Source organism: Carassius gibelio, chromosome A17 (genome assembly GCF_023724105.1).
Source record: "Carassius gibelio isolate Cgi1373 ecotype wild population from Czech Republic chromosome A17, carGib1.2-hapl.c, whole genome shotgun sequence".
NCBI classification, from domain to species: Eukaryota; Metazoa; Chordata; class Actinopteri; order Cypriniformes; family Cyprinidae; genus Carassius; species Carassius gibelio.
The window spans coordinates 1817159-1838592 of NC_068387.1; the positions used below are offsets into that span (position 1 = coordinate 1817159).

The 21434-nt window shown below is 36.6% G+C and overlaps 1 protein-coding gene across 2 annotated transcripts; it reads right to left on the reverse strand.

The window, feature by feature from the left end:
* Nucleotides 1-318: 318 nt before the first annotated feature.
* LOC128031488 (paired box protein Pax-1-like) lies at nt 319-17369 on the reverse strand. 2 transcript variants are annotated; one of them, XM_052619785.1, is made up of 6 exons: nt 17203-17369; nt 16257-16877; nt 15296-15429; nt 14759-14969; nt 14193-14328; nt 319-974 (listed from the first exon to the last, which is right to left on the reverse strand). In XM_052619785.1, the coding sequence occupies exons 1-5, from the start codon at nt 17204-17206 to the stop codon at nt 14243-14245; spliced, it is 1056 nt and encodes a 351-aa protein (XP_052475745.1). In that variant the 5' UTR covers nt 17207-17369; the 3' UTR covers nt 319-974; nt 14193-14242. The 2 variants fall into 2 exon arrangements, with proteins under 2 accessions (XP_052475745.1, XP_052475746.1); XM_052619786.1 differs by lacking the exon at nt 14193-14328.
* Between the last annotated feature and the right edge of the window lie 4065 nt (nt 17370-21434).

Consider the following 21434-nt stretch of genomic DNA (forward strand, 5'->3'; position numbering starts at 1 on the left):
CTCGTGGAACCATGTGTGGAACTGCTAGGGGCTGTACTCATCTGTGAAAAAAACTATGTCTACATTGCAAGTGAGCGATGCAATGCATCAAAACCACAACAGTGCCATAATTTGGGGTGGGGTCACAATATGAAATCACACTGGAAAACATACTAGTTTTAAATTTCTCATATCACTTTTTTTCACAGCTAAGTGAACAGCATGCATCTGCATGCATAGCCTAATGAATCAAACTGAAGTTAGATGAAATATGCTATAGATGATGGGAAACTACAATGAACATAAATAAAACTAAATAAAATAATAATATAATAATTTGCTCAGAAACACCCATTATAAAAATGGCAAATAATATAGTATTTCACCAAGTATTTGACTAAAAAGTGTTTAGAGAATATTTACAATGAATATTGTATTTCTGTTTCTGCCCTTTCACCACTCAAATGAGCTACCCAAAAACAACTAAAAACCACATTAAAATCACTACAATAAAAACCACAGTTATGACATTATGCAACTTTATTGCCTGTACAAAAACATTCACCAAACTTTTTCCATAAATATCTACATATTCTTTTTGTTTTTTACACAGATATCATAGGGTAGTCCATAGAAAGTACAATACTTTCACTATTACTTTTCTTTCTTTTCCTTTATTTATTTATTTATTTATTTTTTTGTTTTTTGTTTTTTTACTTGGAGCACTGCATGGACACCAAGTTGTAGTTAATCGAGATATGTATGTGAGAAAGTGATGATCAAGATTTCTGGGGAAATCAGGTAAAGGTTTATAGGAGTGGCATGCTGTCAAAAAATGATTAATATGTCCCATCCTTTGTTATTGTCTGTTGCAGACAGGATGGTGGCAGTGTTCATTCCAAGCTCCATTGTGTACGTAGTGTTTCATGGCTGCTTGTCTGGTCCCGTTGGAAACCTTTTCGCATGCTTCACTTAAGTCAGACACTGCCTCCCCACTAGCACAGAAAAAAAAAAAAAAAAATTCATTTGTCTGTGTGCACGTCTTGTATTTATATCACACATTAATCTCTTGCTAGCTTACCTACTTTATCTGTCGTCACTATAGCGCTGAGTTATGCACCATTGCAGTAAGCATTGTCTCAGTGTCTCTCACATAACCAGACGCACCAGTTGAAAAACATTTTCGTCTATATTCAGTTCATGCATTTTTACATATTGAGTGCCTCTGATGTAAATTTTATATTTAGGTGACCAAATTTAAGCAAAACTGTTTTATTTTTCTCTAAAATTTGCATTGACCTCAGGACAAAGCTTGTAGGCTTCTAAAAATAATGATTGCCATTGATGATTCAATGAAGACCCTTAAACATTAATGATACTATTCCATCTGACAAAAGGTTTTTTATACTAGAAAAGGGTTCGTCAGGTTCTAAAAATGTTCTTCACATTCTAGAAAAAAAAAAAAAGATGGTTCTTTTAAGAAGTTCCTTGAAAAGTTCTTTGGAGAAACTTTTCTTTTTTTTTTAAATCTTGATTTTTCAACTTTTACTGGCACAATATTTTCTCCTGGCCCAGTTATAAAATTTGCAACAGAGGTCGATGTTCTGCTTTATTAACATTATCTAACTGACCTACATTTGCATAACACACACACAATCACACACACACACACACACACAATAATAATAAAAAAATAATAATAAACCAGACACAAAACCAAGACAGAACAGTGGCTAACCGCAAACAAAAGACATACAGGCATAAGTCCTCATCTTGTTTTCACCTCATAAGAACTGGTGCCAAAAATTAGTTCAGAGACAGTTTGATCCTTTGCCACACAGCATGATGGTAATTGCAGAAATATATGAGATGGCAGGAAGCACACATAACATATTTCAGTTCTTTAAATAAATCATAGATGGGCATCTTAGCAGATGATTAATTTTCTAGTCCCTGAAAATTAGGCGGAATCATGCTCATCTCCATCCATTTCCAGAGACCTGTTCACCACACATACTGTATAGAGTCATCGCATCAGAAGCCATGGACGCAAAATATTTTTTTTTTTACTTGGCAGGGCACATATTTTCTACTAAAGGTCTCTGTGTCAGCTAAATGCGTGAAACATTACAATTTGTAGGAACAGTATTTGCATAACCACAGTTAAAAGGCATAGTTCGCCCAAACCTGCACAAACTGTCATCATTTTTGCATCCTCAAGTTGTTCCAAAAGAAAATATTTGAAAGATTGTGCATGACCAAAAGGTGGCTGGTAGCCATTGACTTCCATGGCTACCACAAACTGTTTGTTTATCCACATTCTTCAAAATATCTTTATCAAATGTGAGAGTTGTTTAGCTTCCCTGTGTAACTCAACAACTTGAGGGTGAGTAAATGACAAAAGAATATGCGTTTTTGGACGAACTATCACTCAAATGCAGTGCAGAATAGTAAGAGACAATGTAGCTTTCTTGCTGCTGTAGTTATTTGAAAACAATCATCATTTAGGTATCTAGGTACTAAGATCAAAGAAAAACAATGTGTTTTGCACATATAATGCTGCAAAGCCTTTGACTCCAAAAGCAAATAATTCATCCAAGAATCATGTGCGTGGGGAGGGAGAAGTCTTACAGGATAAGGACATGTTATGTTTTAATTAGAGAAGATGAATGTCATTGTCCCATCTGTGTCTCCACTTTCAAAGTGACTGGTTGATGTGGTGAGTGGTTTCAACGAATTAACCTAGTAGAGAATCATTTGTTATATAAAGCAGTGCAGCAGACATATTAGCCTACAAGTTGCACATGACAACAAGCAGCATTTAGGCTATGACTTACTATTTTGTTCCTGTTTGATGCTTTTTAGAAAACTGACACGATTACATACATTAACTAATCTTTGATTTCAGAAAGTGCAGAATTAAAATGCAGAAGCGCTGATGCAGACAGATTGACATTGACATTAAATAACTGTAACATGAAGTCAATTCATCACTTCCACTGGCTAGTAAGGACCATAAGAAGAGCACTTGTTTCTACAGAGCCAGTCCTATCTTTATTTTAGACAATGGAAACCATGACAAATCACTTCAGGATAAGAGTACTGATCTGCCTCAGTAAAGGCATACCTCTCATTATTGTTTTGCTTAACAGATAAGATTTGTTTCACCTCTGTGAATATCTGTTTAAGCTTGTTGAATGCCTTTAGAAGAATAACATTCTTCAGTTTTTATTTTATTTACAGTGCATATTAGTGTTTTGTAACATATTTATTTTTATTTATCATTTATTATTTTATTTTAGATCTTCATTGCATGACTTGGATCTTAAATTTGATAAGTGTATTCAATAGCATTTTTAGGTAAGATTTTATTTAGCTAAAGTTCATTGTCATTTATGCCATTATTACGTGATATACCCTGGAGATAATTTTAACAGAATGTGACAATTAATTGTTATCTGTTATAAGTACAGTTTTTGAAAGTAAAAAAAAAAAAAAAAGTGCATTCCCATGATTACCTTAAAATACCAGAGGAATTTACTGGAGCCTGTGGAAATGTGTTTCCCTTTAAAGGGAACTTCGAACTGCGTCCTCTAGGGGGCGCTATGGGGAACACCTCGTCATGACCCGTGTCTGACGCATACATTGAAAAAAGACATTGTGTGCATCCGTGTCGGCATTATTTGACACCCGATGACACACTCGATCTTTGCGTCATTTGTTTGGTTGAAGAGCTTGCACGCCACCGGCGGCGCCAAGGGGGGTCTTGGGGGGTCTCAAGACCCTGCAAAAAAACGCTCTGACCCCCCATTTGACCCCCCATCCTCTTCCTGATTAAGAAATATATATATCTGGGATAAAGATAAAAAAAAAAATTATCTTCAAACTACGCAGAACAATTATAAATAATAATTATTTCGACATTTATTCGTACACTGAATCGAGAACCGTTTCTGTCAGATGCGTCTGATTCGAGAACCGAGGAGCTGATGATACTGCGCATGTGTGATTCAGTGTGAAGCAGACCGACACACAGCTCGTCTAAACTGAACTGATTCTTTTGGTGATTGATTCTGAACTGATTCTGTGTTTATGTTATAAGCGCGGGTAATCTGAAGGCTTGAATGAAGGGCAGGCATCGCTAATGACGTTACATCAAGCGCAAAAGAACCGGTGAACCGTTTTTTTTTTTTTCAACTGGTTTATTTGATCGAATTGTCCGAAAGAACTGGTTCACTTGAGCACCTGCTCCTTTGCCCCTTAAGTGCCCTTTTGTCAAAGCAAAATTTCCTCGATTTTTTTTTGTAATAACATACCCTTTTATGAATGCCTGCCCACGCCCAATCATAATATTAGTACAATTTATTAATAATAATTTAGCAGTAAATAAAATCACCAACCTGATGACTTTTATGGTGACGATTCATCACGCCGCACGCGCATTTTTAAATTGCTAAAGGATATTTTCAACACACCGTGGCAGCTGGTAAGTGGTGTTTCATTCTCAGCGAGTGAAAGTGACTTTGATGTTTATTTAGGTATTATTATTTTACAAGAATGATGTGATGTGAGAACATGCAGATATGTTGCTGTGTGTAGCTGTAGTGTAGAAGTAACGCTAGCGTGCTGTTTGATGGAGAAAAGTTTCACAGGCATAGAAGGGTCTGGTCTTTTTTTATGTTATTTGACTAAACTTTTATTATATTACAGTACTTATTTATTTTTTAACACCTTGAGTGCCTTAAAAAGTAATTATCACAACACTGGTAAGTCTTATTCAGATTTTCTTATTCTCTGAATTATCATTATAAAAATAAAAACAATTCAGAAATTAATTATATAATTATATTTTAAATGTGATGCAAATATATATTTTTTCTACAATAGCAACAGTGTTTACAACAACAAGACCACTTTAGCCTGTAAACGCAATAATATCTCTCTGGAAATAAATGTAAAAATATCAATGTCAATAAAAAATGCATAATATACCTGGCATCAAAGTGCAGTGTGAAGGATATGAATAACACATGTAGCCTGTCATTTGTTTACATTGCAAAGGTGTTCGATTTTAGGCAATAACAACTACAACAGTAATAATAATATTAATCACTATATTCCAGTGTTTCAGTTTTTTAATGTTTTGCATCAATATTTAAGGTGACCTTTTTGATTAGGTGCAAGAGTAGTAGTGATGGTTAAAATAATAGATTAATGCTGAAATAGTAAATTGAGCCTTGTTCCTAGATGGACAGAGAGTGGAAAGTAATAGATCAAATGAGCAGATGTAGATAGAGGAAGAAAAAGAGGGAAATGTAGAGGCACAAGTGACAGAAAGAGAGCAGGGAACAGCAAGCCAGGAGACAGAGGCTGGTGAGAAAAAGGAAAATGTAGAGGTTTTCTATAGTTTTTACTATAACCAATGTTCTTAATTATTCTGTAGAACAGAGAAGAAAAAGCCATCAGGTTGGGACAATTTAAGACATTTCAGTTTCTAATCCCAGAGCTATTATTATTTTAAACTTAAAATTGTCTTCTCTATTGTTTCTTTTTCAAAACTGCATCAAAGCATTTGCTGCTGTATCAATACATAACCATCCATATCGATACGCGAATCAGCAAGGAATGCATCACAATATATTGCTGTATTGATATTTTGAACAGCGCCATTTAAAGCCTTGTTCCATGAGCCCCTTTTATACTTTGAGCACCTGCCCATCCAAAGGTCTCTGCACAGCACTGTTCAGAGGGAGTGTCAGCCACGTTAAAAAAGTTAACCGCTTAAGTCATTTGTGGATTAATGCTTATTGGAGACGCAAACCATTTCAAACAATTCAGTTCGATTTTGTGAACTGGTTCAAGAAAATCCGGTTACATCGAATGATTCGTTCATGTACCGGATATCACTACACTTCAGTGTTTTGAAATCTCACACAACTGACACTGAAGAGAAGACAATGCTGAATAAAGTCATAATTTTTGCACCAAAATGTATTTATGATGCAGTAATATGCAGTTATTAGCCGTGCCTACTGTATTTTTTGTTGGTTTTCAGGACCCCCCATTGCCCCCCCAATTGTCTGGAGCCGCCACTGATGCACGCAATATTTTTGAGGAGGCAATCGGTGTGCATTATAAGTATTTTATTTATTTTTTTCAGGGAAAAAGCTCCCCTTTCGTTCGTCTCTCTTCCAGGAAAAAAGAAAAAAAAATACAGTCGTCTGCTTCCCACAGATCAGGACCTATCGCTGCTAAGGCACGGAGGAGAATGAGCTTGTGAGAATACAGGTGGATCTGTTTTAATGTTTTAAAGAGGGATTTTCCCTTTCGCGTTCGTAATGGCGGCGGACAAGAGAGAGCCTCGGGAGGATGATGTTATATCTTTAACACTATCTGATACTGAGGACAGTGGTCTGCTGGGGATATTAGGGGATATTTGAGGATGGTGAAGAAGCTGAGGCTGAGCCTTGTCAATTCTCTTGTCCTACGTATGTAGAGCTGTTAGACGTTATGGATCGCACCACGGCAAAGCTGGACTTGCCATGCAAATGCGCTAACAAGATGACGATGTAAGGCCATTAAAAAAAATAAAATAAAATAAAGAAACCCCTTTCTCACCATAGCCCTCCAGCTCAGGTGAGCCTTCCATTTCTGCATGATCTCCATACAGATATCAAAAAGAAATGAAAAAGGCCGTTTTCTTCTCGCATCCCTTGGTTTTGGCATTAGAGTAAATCTGCCGACATTGAGGTTATGTGCGGAAGCAGCTATGAGGGGATGCCCCCTGTAGAAAGAGCTAAAAAAAAATCTTTCTGCGGGGGAGACATCCTCTCTTAAGCTCCCTCCTTGCCATCTAAGCCCCTTCAGAAATTCATCTGGCTTGGATGGCAAGGCATATGCAGCAGCAAGTCAGGCTGTGGCTTTGTTACACACAATGGTGGTGCTTCAAGCATCAGGCCTGGCACAACACTGCAGGGAATTTAATGGATGTCCGGCCAGGTCACCCTAAGGGGTCTCCTGGCTGCTTAGTGGTGCTTTTGCATCTAGCGGGAAGTGGAGGAGGCAGTTACAGGAGTCTTCTTGCATATGCTGCCTCAGGTGATGCTCCCCTCGCCTGAGGTTTGTAAAATTGAGCTTGCCTCTCCCGTGTGATTCAGCGCCTCTGTGATGCTTAGGCACCTTTAGATACACACGCTAAGCTTTGTGTACTTTCTCAAAACCATATGGTGGTCAGTGTGCACGTGAACACTTTGCACACTTTCTAAAATCCATGTGCTTAGTGTGCATGTAAGACTCTGCACGCTTTCTGAATTCCTGTACGATACGGGTTATGCGCTCTGCCTCGTTCCCTTTCTTGAGATGATTAGACCTTGGTTCCTTGGGCTTCATTCAGCCAGTGTGTATTTATTTAGACACTTCAAGCATCACTTCCCTCAACATGAGGGGCTATTTGGGTGATTCTCATGGTAGTTTAGCAGCGCTCCCCTTTTTTCAAAAAGGGTTGCCTATGAGCGCGCTACTCTAACCTCGGAGTTCTCCTCTCATATGAGACTGAGTTATCTGTTTTTTTCCCCCAGAGTACTCCAGTATTGTTTCCATAGATCGAGAGATGACTCTCAATCATACTGTTTTGAGATGCAACATTCCATCTATGAGCTGCTCTATCAGAGTGCCATGAGAGCCCCTCCTTAGAACAGTATTTGAAAAAAATCCACGCATATGAAGTGTGCATGTGAAGTCTTTGCACACTTTCTGAAATCCACACTGTGGTAAGTTTGCACGCTAGTATTCTGCATTATTTCTAAAATCCTATATGGTGAAGGCTTCGCGCGGTTGCTTCGTGCCCTTTCTTGAGTTGGTAATAGCCACTCCACCTATGTATCCTTGGATACCTATCTAAACAAGGTGTTACAGGAACTGTTGAGACAGCTCTTTCAGCAAGCTTATGTGTAAGCTAGCAGTAGCCCCTGTGTGACAGGCAAGACTTGGTAGAAAATTCTAGGTTCTTAGCCGTATCCTTTCAAAGGAATCTTTCCTGATTCCAAGCCTTCAGGTGTACCCTGGCCAGAGGCCCTAACAATTAAGTTGGGTATGTGGCCGTAAGGAGTACTTTCACAGACAGCTGTCTAAACGTCCCAGGGGCAACTCCCATGGAAATGGTAGAGTTGGTACTTAGTGCTCGCCATGATTCTGGCCTGCACTCCCCACAGCATGGTGGCGTGGGTATACTGTTCCCCATAGCACCCCTTAGAGGACGCAGTTGAAGTTCCCTTGAAAGTGAACGTCTCAGGTTACAAAGGTAGCCATGGTTCCCTGAGTAGGGAACTGGATCCTTTAGCCTCCTGCCATGCTTCTGACGCAAGCTTCCGACGAAGAAGGGAATGGCATGTTTTCCCAGTGCCTGTTTCTAGTTGCACCAGTAGTGACCAGGGTTCTAAATTAACACCCCCAACCCGCCAAATGCGGGTTAAAATTCATTTTGGCGGGTGTTAATTAAAACTTACTAGCCAGTTTTGCTGGTGATGCATAACATGAGGCTCTGTTCTCTGTCATTTATCCCCCTGGCAGCACTTCCTACATTTCCCATGAACACTGTGCTGTAATGCTACGTGTATGTGATGACGTTTCGTATGCCCATTGGCTGCATGCAGTTTGCAGTGAAACCATCTTGAAAAAACATGGAAAGGAATAGAGCATCCATCAGAAAACACAAGGAAGAAGAACGAATGGAGCCAGAGCATGGAGCATAGACTGAAAAAGTACGGAGTTAGCTATTAAAGAAAAAAAATTAAGATTAAACTAAATGCAGTGGTGGTTGGGACAGATTTCTGGGGGCGAAAATAGGAATGAGGCAGGGGATGAGGATATTACGGAGCCCCGCACATCACCCGTCAAATCAAATCAATCCGTCCCCTCAGTTTATAAACCGTGCTCACGAATTCATAAACTGTTCCCTCGGTTTAACAAATCGTACCCACGGATTAACAAACCGTTCCCACGAATTCCCAATCCGTGCGCTCAGATTTTGTAAACCGTACCCTCGGTTTTAGAATCCGTACCCACGAATTCATAATCGGTGCGCACGCTTTCGCAATCCGTTCCCTCGGATTTGTAAACTGACACGCATTTGTAGCTCCGCCCCCACCAGCAGATTCATTTCTGTTTATTAAACATTATTTTTCATAGTATTCAATGAGTCTTTGAGCGTTTATTTTACATTAATCACCAATAGGATAAGACACAGCCACCTGTGTTTTATGGCCAAAAAAATAAACGCTAAAAAGAAGAAGAAAATAAGGGTAAAAAGCAACACAAAACAAATAATATGCCGGTTATGTTTTCATTACTTTTCTCTCTAACTGAATGCAATGTTATTTTTGGCCTCATTATTTAATAATAACATTAACAATGAAACATGCATCTAACTCCGGCAGGTGGGGTGGGGTGGGGTGGATGGAGCTTAGTATAATAAAATCACAAAAATAAGTCTTCATGCATGTTAAGAAATAATTGTACACAAGCATTTCCTGTTAAAAGCTGTCAAAGCTTATTTAAAAATAAAGCAATCCATGAATTTTTTTTCTTGTACTCATTTATTTAGCCTACAAATTAAAATTATAAAAATAACTTTATTTTTATTTTTATCATTATTATATATTATTATACAGGTTATGCATAAGAATCTTTTATCCAAAACAACCGAGGAAAAAATTACTCCAGAGTTAGTCACAATGCCAGGTTTATTGTACAATAATAATCAAGTGCTATTATAAGATTATTCCTTTATTATTATTAAACCTATTCCACATAATAATATTCAATAAAACTGTTAACTATAAAAATGTTAACAGGAGCTTGCTGCATGAATCCGTGAGTACGGTTTACAGATCCGTGGGAAAGGATTGCGAAAGCGTGCACACGGATTATGAATTTGTGGGTACGGATTAAAAAACCAAGGGTATGTTTTACAAAATCTGAGCGTATGGACTGGAAATTCGTGGGCACGATTTGTTAAACCGAGGGAACAGTTTATGAATTCGTGAGTACGGTTTATAAACTGAGGGGACGGATTGCAAAACCGTCGCCACGGATTTATTTTTTTTCTCCTACAGGTATACGTGGCCCCGTAGGATATCAAAAGGAGAAACAAAGAAAATAAAATGTAATGCAAAATGGCTGACGGGTCATGAATGGCTTGTGTTTGATCACAAGAATGTCGTAATGCTTTGTCAGGATTGCTGCATGTAAGTTACGCGAAAGAAAAAAAAACCAAACAAGCAATTTCGTGGTGGGAACTAATCATTTTAAATTTGAGTCAGTGTATATTTTGTTGTATGCATTGTACTTTATATGTGTTTTTCATGCCAACAATGTTAATAAAATGATCAAATTCATTCAGTGGCACTCATCATTTGTTATTTTTACCGGAAAAAAAATGGCTAGTGGAAATTCTGATTGGCTGGTAACTTTAGAAAGTTACCAGCCACATTGGCTGGTGATCAAAAAAGTTAATTTAGAACCCTGGTAGTGACGTAAGAGGTTGTAGCTGGCCAACAAGTTGGTGTTTTTTCAATGTATGCTTCCGACAAAGGTCACGATGAGGTGTTCCCCATAGCACCCCCTAGAGGACGCAGTGTTTCGTTCCCTACTCAGGGAACCATGGTTACATTCGTAACCTGAGACACTTTTGATGCACTTGGATTCATCATTTTATCACCTGTGTTATTAAGTGAAAGTGACGTCACATACAGCCAAGTATGATGACCAATACTCAGGATACATGCTCTGCATTTATCCCATCCAAAGTGCACACACACACCGTGAACACACAACCATAGCAGTGGGCAGCCATTTATGCTGCGGCACCCAGGGATTCTGTGCCTTGCTCAAGTGCACATCAGTCGTGCTATTGCCAGCCCGAGACTCAAACCCCAGCCTTAGGGTTAGGAGTCATACTCTCTAACCAATAGGCCACAACTTTAAGGTGGCTTTCAGTATATGTTAAATAAATTATAATAGCATGGTCATGATATACTGTACCAGTTTTGTTTACATTTAGATTTACAAGCAGTTAGTCTTTTGTATGTTGTTTGTTATTAAATGAAATTATCTGGTAATATGCAAGCAAGCAAACAAAAAATATATAAATAAATAAATAAATAAATAAATTAAATAAAAATAAAAATAAAACATGTAAGTGTAACTTAAGTTTAAAAACTGTAACACTATTACTGGGTTTTAACAGCACCAATGTAACAACAACATTTATGTATTTGGCAGATAGTTTTATCCAAAGCTGACATTGCACTCAAGGAAAACTCATGGCCTGGCCATTGCTAAAACAACAATACTGACAAACAGATGACAATTCTCAACATTTACAGCAGCATCACTATCTCAACTGTAAGCACAAAAATCTCTGTGATTGTTGTCGTGACCCTTTAATTTGCAGACAAGTGCATCCAATGAAAGGAGGTATCAGACTACAGTTATAGAAGGTTTAAGCTGTTCAGTGTCAAAGTGCCTTTATGTTTAAGGAAGTACAAATAATTTAATGTGAGGAAGTCAATCTTGCAGAGGTTTTGCATTACATCATTAAATCTGACCTCAACCAAAAGCTGCTGTCTTAAAGTTTACCTTTTTGAAAATGGATTTTGCATCTTCTCCTCCAGTCTCTGCATATGAAACAACTGGGGTTTCTATTAGTTTATTTCAGTTTTTCTTTTTTTTTTCTTTTTTTTCTTTGAGAAAAGTAATAATTGAATGAAACAATTATGACAATTATTGTAATAACCAAAGCATATAAATATATAAATTGGTTAAAAAAAATCATATTCTTATTTGAGGTCCGTTGAAGAACTGAAAAACTGAACTGGAAAAAAACCCTGCAATTCTTTCTTATTCCCATACGAGTTAGGCTATGTTTAGGGGCTGCTCTGTAAGAGTTTTAAGTTTACGGTGTCATTTAAATATTAAAGTGTATATACGGCAGGTACAGTAATGCATTCATTAGAGAGCTAGAGGGTTTCAGGGACGTGTAACAAACATCTTTCGTAAAATCATCAGTCAGATTCTCTAGTACATTATTGCTATAGAAAACCCAGAAATTAACATAATAAAACAAGAACTACATTTGTAACTGTTGATTTGGCCGTGAAAAACATCACTTTTTAGCAAAATTAAATGGACTGAAAAACATCCATCAGTGACACCATTTTTTTACATTTATCATCAATCAGATAACAATTGGGATGGCTTTTTTTATTTGGTTTTTTTTTTTTTTTTTTTTTTTTTACACAGCCTACTAGAACTAGAACTAGAACTAGAAAAACAACATTTTAGAAGCTTGCGTGAGTATGATCCCTGTAGAACAACGATCCCACGCCATTATACATCAAATTTAAATATTTGCATTGCATGCTGAAATCCTTGATAAGACTGTTTTGGCTAAGCTAAGCTCTTTCCTTCGTGCATTTATTTTATAAAGTCATTATATTTGTGATAATGTTATTAACCGGGAGTATTCTCCGTTTTCCGTGTTCACGTTTTTATTGTTAGTTAATTGCAGTGTTCACCAGTTAAGAGATGCTCTTTACTGACCCACATTGATGGGCACAGCATAACACGGGCGAGAGGCCTTTGGGTGCCAGAGAGGAGGAGGAAGAGAGAGAAGAAGAAAAATGTAATGACTATAAAACGAAGTAATACGTCTGCTCCCATTAACCTTATTTCATTTAGGCACCGTTTGTTAAAAGCAGATGATTAATTCCATGAAAATAAGGCGGAATCATGCTAATCTCCATCCATTCTAAGAGATCTGTTCACCACACATACTGTAGAGTAATCGCATCAGAAGCCATGCACGCAAAATATTTTTTTTCTTCTCGGCAGGGTACATATTTCCTACTGACGATCTCTGTTTCAGCTTCATGCGTGAAACATGAAAATTTGTATTTAAATAACCACAGTTAAAAGGATAGTTCGCCCAAAAGTGCACATATTGTTATCACCGTTTGTTTAAACCAACTTCGTATAAATAAGGTACGTTGCTTTATTTAGTTATTCGTTCATCTATTATTTCATTTTATAACGTGTTTAATGCATTTCTTCGAAACTATTTTAAAAAGGCTAACCCAATAATATTTTAACAAAAAGTAAACGTATAAAATAAAATGTTATGATATTAAATCCACAATGTTTACTTTGTTGTATTTCAAATAGGCCTACCGTTCATAGTTTAGGTGTTTTCTGCTGTCCCGTGATGTAATGTAATGTTATTGTTTCTACTACTTCTAAGGCTTATGATTCTTTTGAAAAATGTAACCCAGATCCTTAAGCCATCACAATAGTTAAAAATTAAAAAAATAAAACATTAAAAATAACTAGTAGCCTATAAAACGCAGTAGTACCAGCAAAAAGAATAATTAAGTCGAATACTATGCAAAGGGTTTTATACATATTACTTGAAGATCTGTACCTATATATCAACTGTCATCACAAATGCTTTAAGCAAAATGACTGTAAGCCCGTCGTCCAATCGAAGAGGATATATATATATATATATATATATATATATATATATATATATATATATATATATATATATATATATATATATATATATATATATTGCACCGTGTGGCACTGATCCAGCATCAATACAGATAGCATCACTGGAGGCGCCAAATGCGGACAAGCACCATTACGCTCAGTAGCGCACATGAGAAAACAGCAAAATGGCCTTATCACTCACTGCAGAGCATGTTGCGTGAAACACTCTCTAGCTAAAAATTAAATAAATAAATAATAAAAATAATAATATAATAATAATAATGGCTGTTATAGCACATACTGAAAGCCCTATACAGAATGAGCAGGGTGAAGAAAAGTTTGTTATAGAAATTCCCATAGCCTGTATATTTGCGAGAATTTGAAGTTAAAGTTAGCTTATCATAAAAGACAATAAGGTATATATATAAAAATATCGACTTCAAAGGTTGTTTTTTTTTTTTTTTATGCAATACCTTTATTTAGAATATTTACACGTGAATATACAAAAAATATACAACTAAAGCTTTATTTATATTTACATTAACAATTTATTACTTTGTTCAAATAGAGGTTTATTTAATGTACACGACTATGTAATGTATCGCTGACTACGGACTCGAACAGGACAACACCGTCGAAAGATGTGCATTCGATGAACTTACGGTTTGCGTTCTTGAAATGCGATCATTTCTAAACTGATGTATCTGTGTTGTTACGAGGACGAGGTAGAAAGTCCGTGCATATTGCTCAAGGCTTCGTGCTGGTGCTTGCTTAGGGTACTCGGTGGTTTTCTGTCTCCTGTGGAGGACAGGAGAACATATTTAGAGAGAAAACAAGTCGTAACTCTCCTCACATCCAAACACGCATTTTACCGCACGACCTCATTATTTTAAGAAATGTTATGTGCATGCCTAATGGTTTTATTGAGAACACTTGTACCCTATTAGGGTTCTATATGAAGGTTGGAACCAATTTTATTTATTTATTTATTTCACCAGGAGTTATTTCTAGCTATTAAAGTGAACAATACTACAAATATAGCCAAGGACGTTTAAGAGGTGTATATATATCTTAAAACTGGCTAAGGTTAGTATTGTCAATAAATGTTTTAAGTTAGTCAAAATGCCCATGAAAAAATTGCTCTATAAGCAATTATAGGATACTCAAATGTCATCAGTAATGGACAACAGAAGAAGTTTAACTGATTTCAAAGTATTAATTTGCATACCATCTTGCACAGCATGTTTGAACCCCATAGAAGAATGGTTGTCACTCGGGTGCATCGCTACGCCACCGCCAGGGTGGGAGAGGCTGGTGCCCTGGGCCTGCCAGTGATGCCCTGGGCTCACATAACTGCCTGCTGGACCACTGTACACGCCATACTGGTTGGAGGGAGAGTATGCGCATGCTGGGACATAACTAGACAAAGTCGAAGAAGGCTGAAGAAACAGGAGAAAAACAAGCACAATAAAGACAAATCAATCCCCATAAAAACGTATACAAATAATGCATGATTGGGTAACACTTTGCAATGTCCATTTTATAGGCTATTGCACATAAATATACTTGCAAAATAATCTTTAGTAAAACAGTGTATAAGCAGCTCTATTAAAGGAATTATATTTGGGTAGGCTACGCTATTAATTTATATTACACTTACTTCAAAATAACACCAAATTGCTAAATGAAATCCAAAGACATGCAGATTAATTCTAAACAGATCTTGTATTTGAAACAATAAAATAGTTTATAATTGCTTTGATACCTGAGGGTATTTTATGTCTGCATCAATAGCTGATTTGTCTATTCCATTGACTCCATGAGCAGAGGTAAATGTCGCTCTATTCACACTACCCCAGTCCTCCATTTTTGGTGCGTATCCTTCAGCGCTAGCAAAGGCTAGAGGGGGAAAATTATTTAAATGCATTTAACTTTTTGTTTTTGCATTGTTTTGCAACCAACTAAATCAAAATTACTCCGAGAATAATAAGGCATTATTTACTGAATTAATAATGTCAACGTAATTGATAGATTTAAACTCTCTTTTAAATACATTCGACACAAATGTGCAGCACATTTAAAATTAATAGGTATTAAGCGAAAATGCTATGTATTATCAATTATTCGAGGTGACCAGTATTTAAACAGTATTTTCAACAACGCGTTTTATATATAATTCATATGATAATGATTTCTATATATATAATGCGTGATCACAATTAATTCGTTATAATTCACAATTAAGGAATAGACACACAGTAGTACCAATAATAAACATGTTTTTAATATCTAAATCGATATAATTTGCTCATCTGAATATCTAATAAAATGTTTTAGTCTAAAATGCTATTTAACATGATCCAGTCAACATAAATACATCATAAATGTTCAAATCTATTTTATCATTAGCTATAAAAGCGGGTAGCTAAATATTTATAACAACTGCAGGTTACCACTTTTTAATCGAAGGCCTACTAGGTTATTCTTAGGCCATATTTGTGTGAAAATATTTTAATAACTGGTTTCTAAATTTCACATTTTAATTTTAAACTTAAAGTATCAATATTCAAACTTAATCTCTGTAATAATAACCCACAAATTAGGTGATTGCACAGGCCTCGTTTGCTTTGTGTATGCACCACAAATCAAGCTTGAGGCTGGGGCCTAAGTAACCGTTTGATGTGCTTAAGATTTGTCTAAACCGATAGTCGCACACCGAGTCTCACCTGCAGGATCCATGAAAGCCCGAATACCCAGTATATTGCTGACCGTGTGCGCTGAAGGCCAACCGCGGGAAATGCTTAAATGCCCACCCGTGACAGGGACACCGGGAGGATTGCTCATTTTGGTCCCGGAGGGAGACATTGCAGTGGGGTATGAATACGGGTAGTACGAGAGGCTGGACTGCGGAGCTGCTTGCTTGCCATTTTCATATTGGTTAGGCTGGGAGAAGTTTCCAATCTTGTTCCTTAATATCCTGCTGATAGAGCTGACCGAAGGAACGTTGTACTTGTCACATACTCCGTCCGCGAGAAGACGGTCCCGGATCTCCCATGCAAAAATTCCCGGGTCTCCTTGTTTGTACTCCCTTATGTTTTTTACTACATTTGGTGTCGTAACTCGTGGTTTGCTGCCACCGATTGCGCCTGGCAAAATGGACCCAGTTTCGTTGTATCTCGTAAGGATTTTACTCACACAGCCATGGGAGACCCGAAGCTGTCTGCTAATGTCACAGGGTCGGATGCCAAGCTGGGCTAACTCCACGATTCGTAATCTTATTGCATTGGGCAAAGGACGTCCATTGACAAAAACTCCCCCGAGCTGGTTCACCTCCCCGTAGTTTTGCTCTGTAAGAAACAAAAGGCATTCAACTTATGCTATTGAAAAAGTGCTATGTGAAACAGCATGGCACATCTTGTGCATGTTTAGTGACTTAAGCAAACCCAAGATTTTTTTCCAGGAACATTGCGTTCTTTGTCAGCTGAGATAATTAATATTATTGACCTAATAAGACAGTCGTTGCATGGCAGGCACCTTATTTGAATTATTTAAGTACTCATAACCAAAGCAAACATTTGACAGTTCAGTCTGAAGCTCAAGATTACGATTATTTCTGGTTTAAATAAAGCATCTCTCTGCAACATAAATATGCAGATGTGAATGAGATCTCACCCATTTGCTCTTGCGATGCGTGTCTTTAAAACAGTTTCCTTTCAAATGGCTGAACGCTCCAGCGTTCAGTAATTTTTAAAGATGTTTAAAAAACTTCGACAACCTCTTTGTTTATTCCGGCTGCAAAACTTCTACATGCCAAACTTGTCTAGGGTAGAATGGGATACGAGTGACCATCTCCAGTCAAAGAGGGATCTGTCTGATCCGGCAGGGTGAAGTTTACTGGACTCAATCTGACGCGTCCTGCACGTCAATCTAACTGATTACGCGGAGAGCGATGGGTTGATTTCATTGGTCCAGGATTCTTCGGGTAGGCTGCGTGTGTGTGCGTCCCATCCAGAATGCAGAACTTAACTTTTTCAATACATTAATTCAGATTAGAAGTAATGTGCAAGGCTTTGTTTAAACGTGACGCATTCCCAATGCTGATGATACGTTAAACAATATACTCTTAAAAATAAAGGTGCTTCACGAAAATAAATAAATGAAAACTTTTTTGTCCAAATGGTTCCATAAATAACCTTTAACATCTGAAGAACATTTATGTTCCACAAAAGGTTCTTTGTGGAGAAAGAAGGTTCTTTAGACAACAGAAAGGTAAAAGAGATGGTGCTTTAAAGAACATTTGAACCAAACATTGTGGAACCAAAAATGGTCCTTCTGTAGCATCGCTTGAAGAACCTTATTGAAACACCTTTATTTTTTAAGACTGTATGCAGTTATGAAACGTGGAAATGGGCGTGCGGTCTAAGCAATAGAAATTCTGTTTATGCATCCACGTTTCGTGAAGTGTATAGTCTATATGTTATGAGAAAGAGTACTATAGGCTACATGTATTTGGCCCATATTCTACACGTTAAATATTTTATCTGTTAAAAACAATCTGAATGAAGTGCTCCTTTGCAGAGCAATAATTAATTAATTAATATATAACCTATCTCAAGTGAAAGCTTGATGAGTTAGCCATGCGCCAGTACCAATGAGAATAGCAATGCATCCCTGCAATACCAAGCTCTTTATTTGTGTATTCCATACTTCTGATGTCTAAACCATCACTTGCAATTAAACATACACAACTGGCTTTCAATTATTATTATTATTTTTTTTTAAGTAAACAAGTCTTTATGAATAAAGAGTTGAATATTCTTCCGCTTGATATAAACAGTTTTTATTTGATATAGAAGCAATGGAAATGCTCCATTAGCGTGAGGTAGAAATGACAAGTTGTGAGAACAAAAAGACGAAGTGGAATAACTAAATAATAATAATAATAATAATAATAATGATAATAATAAATCATATAAAAAGTATATTGTTATGGACATTACACAGAAACGTAGCCAACGCAGTTTACCAACGCACATGCTCCACAATGCAATCGCATCTTTGTCACATGATTAGGCCTACTATATAAGGTATTGACTGAATTCCAAAGACCAGCACTATCACAGCGTGCACACAGAGTTTCCTGTGGAAGTAAAGAAGGTATAGTTTATTAGCTCACAAAATGTCACTTGTAAAAGTTTACAGACGACCCAGTAGAACAAGAAGCAGTGTCACTATCCATACGTGTGCAAGTTACAAGTCTCCAACTTCAACACGTGGAGAACATCTTTCGAGACCATCAAACATTTGGGGAAAATGTTTAGGTTACTGTAACAAATCAGTGAGCAAAAGTGTTTAGTGTGCTTTTGTTGTGTAAGAAAACAAGACAGAGCGTGCGGGGAGAGTATACCGTGACAACAGATATATTAGTGGGATCATATATAGCCTACGTGTTGCAAGTATGATCACTACGTGTAAAAGGTTATTATTACCATATCGAGGCGAGTGCTGTGCGTAAAAAAATAAACCTTTCAAAAGAGTACAACAGGTTTAAGTCGTGGTCAAAACTCATTAACAAGGGACGTATTGAGAGAAGCGAGCCAAAAGTCTCCCTCCTCTGGAAAAAATAGGCAATTACACTCTGTGGTCACATTTGTGGATACACAATGAGGTTAGTAGGGGGAAAAATTGGCTATCGAAATTTCCTTCAGGAGATCATTCTTGAAACATGCAGACGACGAATTCACTCCATTGGTGTCTTGCACCGGATTCTCAGGTATGCAGGTTTATCATAGACAGCTTTACATACTTTATTTAAATGGAAAAATATTGCGTAAATTAAATAAGTGCAAAGGACTGTAGGGTGTGACTGCTGTTGTGATGCATGTAGGTAATTCCACATTATTTATTTATATATATATTTTTTTTTTTTTTTTTTTTTGACAAGTTAATACATGGGAAAATGTAAATAGTGGTTCCTTCCAAACGCATTAGATCGGTGATCGGATCGACCAGAGACTCGAATAACTTGGGTAGGAGAGCGCGATAAAAATAAATAAATAAATAAACTGTAACATATTTCGAAATAATTCATTTCGATCGCACAATTTTGATTGATTTATTTCTTAATTTATTTATCCGTGACTTGCAACGTATTTTAGGGGCAGATAATATAGGCTAGTGATTATACAGTTCACATTTTATCCTTACAGTAATGCTGCATGCGTTCAATAATGATAAATCAACATGGTGAAAACTGCATGTTTATAATACATGATTTGACATCCTTCTGTGCTATGTTGATGGTAAATGATGAACCACTGTACTTTTTTGAAGGATCAGTGTCTTTGATGAATCGCATCACTTATATACTCTTAATCTCTTTTTAAATGTCTTTTATGAGCATATGTCAACTGTAACAATATTGTTTTTGTCAAATGTATATTATTTTCACATTGTTTGGACATTTATTTAGGAATTGCTGTGAGTAACGCTATTATTGAAAATTGGGGTGATATAATTTTCAAACGGGAAAAGAAACCCATCTGTGTGGCGTTGTCTTATTAGATCATGCAGTTTTAAATAAGAAAGTAATCAGGATCAGTTTTTTTTTTTTTTCTGTCTTCAGTAGTAATCACACAGTTAACCAAGTTAAGCATAGCTAACACCTGTATGTTCACAGTTTCGCGCATTCATTTATAAATAGAATCGACCGGCAAGTATACTGTCAGGTCTTTCTGGTTTGTTGGTTATATAAAGTCTTTAATCTCTTCTTTAACCAAAAATAAATTCCTTTTTGGCATGAAAATCTGTCAAGAGTCGAATTATCTCTGGTTTTATTTTAGTAATAGCCTACTATTAGTTCTAATTCTTCCCCTTGATAGTAATAATTCGGGGTGTGTGGGGTATTAAAGGGTTAATATATATACATACATACATACATACATACATACATACATATATATATATATATATATATATATATATATATATATATATATATATATATATATATATATATATATATTAAGGTTACATAATTTACCACTTTTTGTCAGTGAATTGAACATTTGCACAATTGCATATTTATTTACTGTACATATGCCAATAAAACATTTGAATGTCTAACGGCAATTATTTATTTCCATTTTTGATTATCAAAGCTGTAAAATATTGCAATGATAAATATGACTTTGGAATTAAAACGTTTAAATCACTGATGCACACAGTCTACAGGCGGTTATTTATTTATTTATTAAGACCTGCTGTGGCTCAGGTTTTGATTTAATGTTTGTGAATTTTGTGATCTCATTGCTATGTGTGGAAATTATTAGGCCTGGCCTGTTTGCTGTCAACATCTGAGAATCAACATGGGGTGAAATACACAAAGCCTATAAATTTACAAAACATAACCGATCCCCAGGGTCACTCTGAGAGCTTTTAAAATCATGTAGCATATACTCTCAAAACAGGCAGCTTATTAAGTCGTGGTCTAATGGTTAGAGAGTCGGGCTTGTAACACAAAGGTCATGGCTGCCCACTGCTCCGGTGTGTGTTCACAGTGTGTGTGTTCACTCAATGCTGTTTGTGTGCATTTGGATGGGTTAAATGCAGAGCACAATCCGAGCATGGGACACCATTCTTGGCTGTACGTCACGTCACCTTTTCACTTTCACTTTAACAAACATTCAGCACACTGTCTTTGGACAGTAGTTTAAAACAAATAAAAATGTGTTACGCTTACTTTTGATCTTATCAATTCTTTGAAATGCTCTGTACCACGAAATCAAGCAACGTGTTAATATAAATCCATCTTTACATCTAATTCCACATCCATGTTGTGTCAAAACAAAAATGATCGTGCAAGTACAAAATATCTTCTAAAGTGGATTGAATATGTCCAGAAA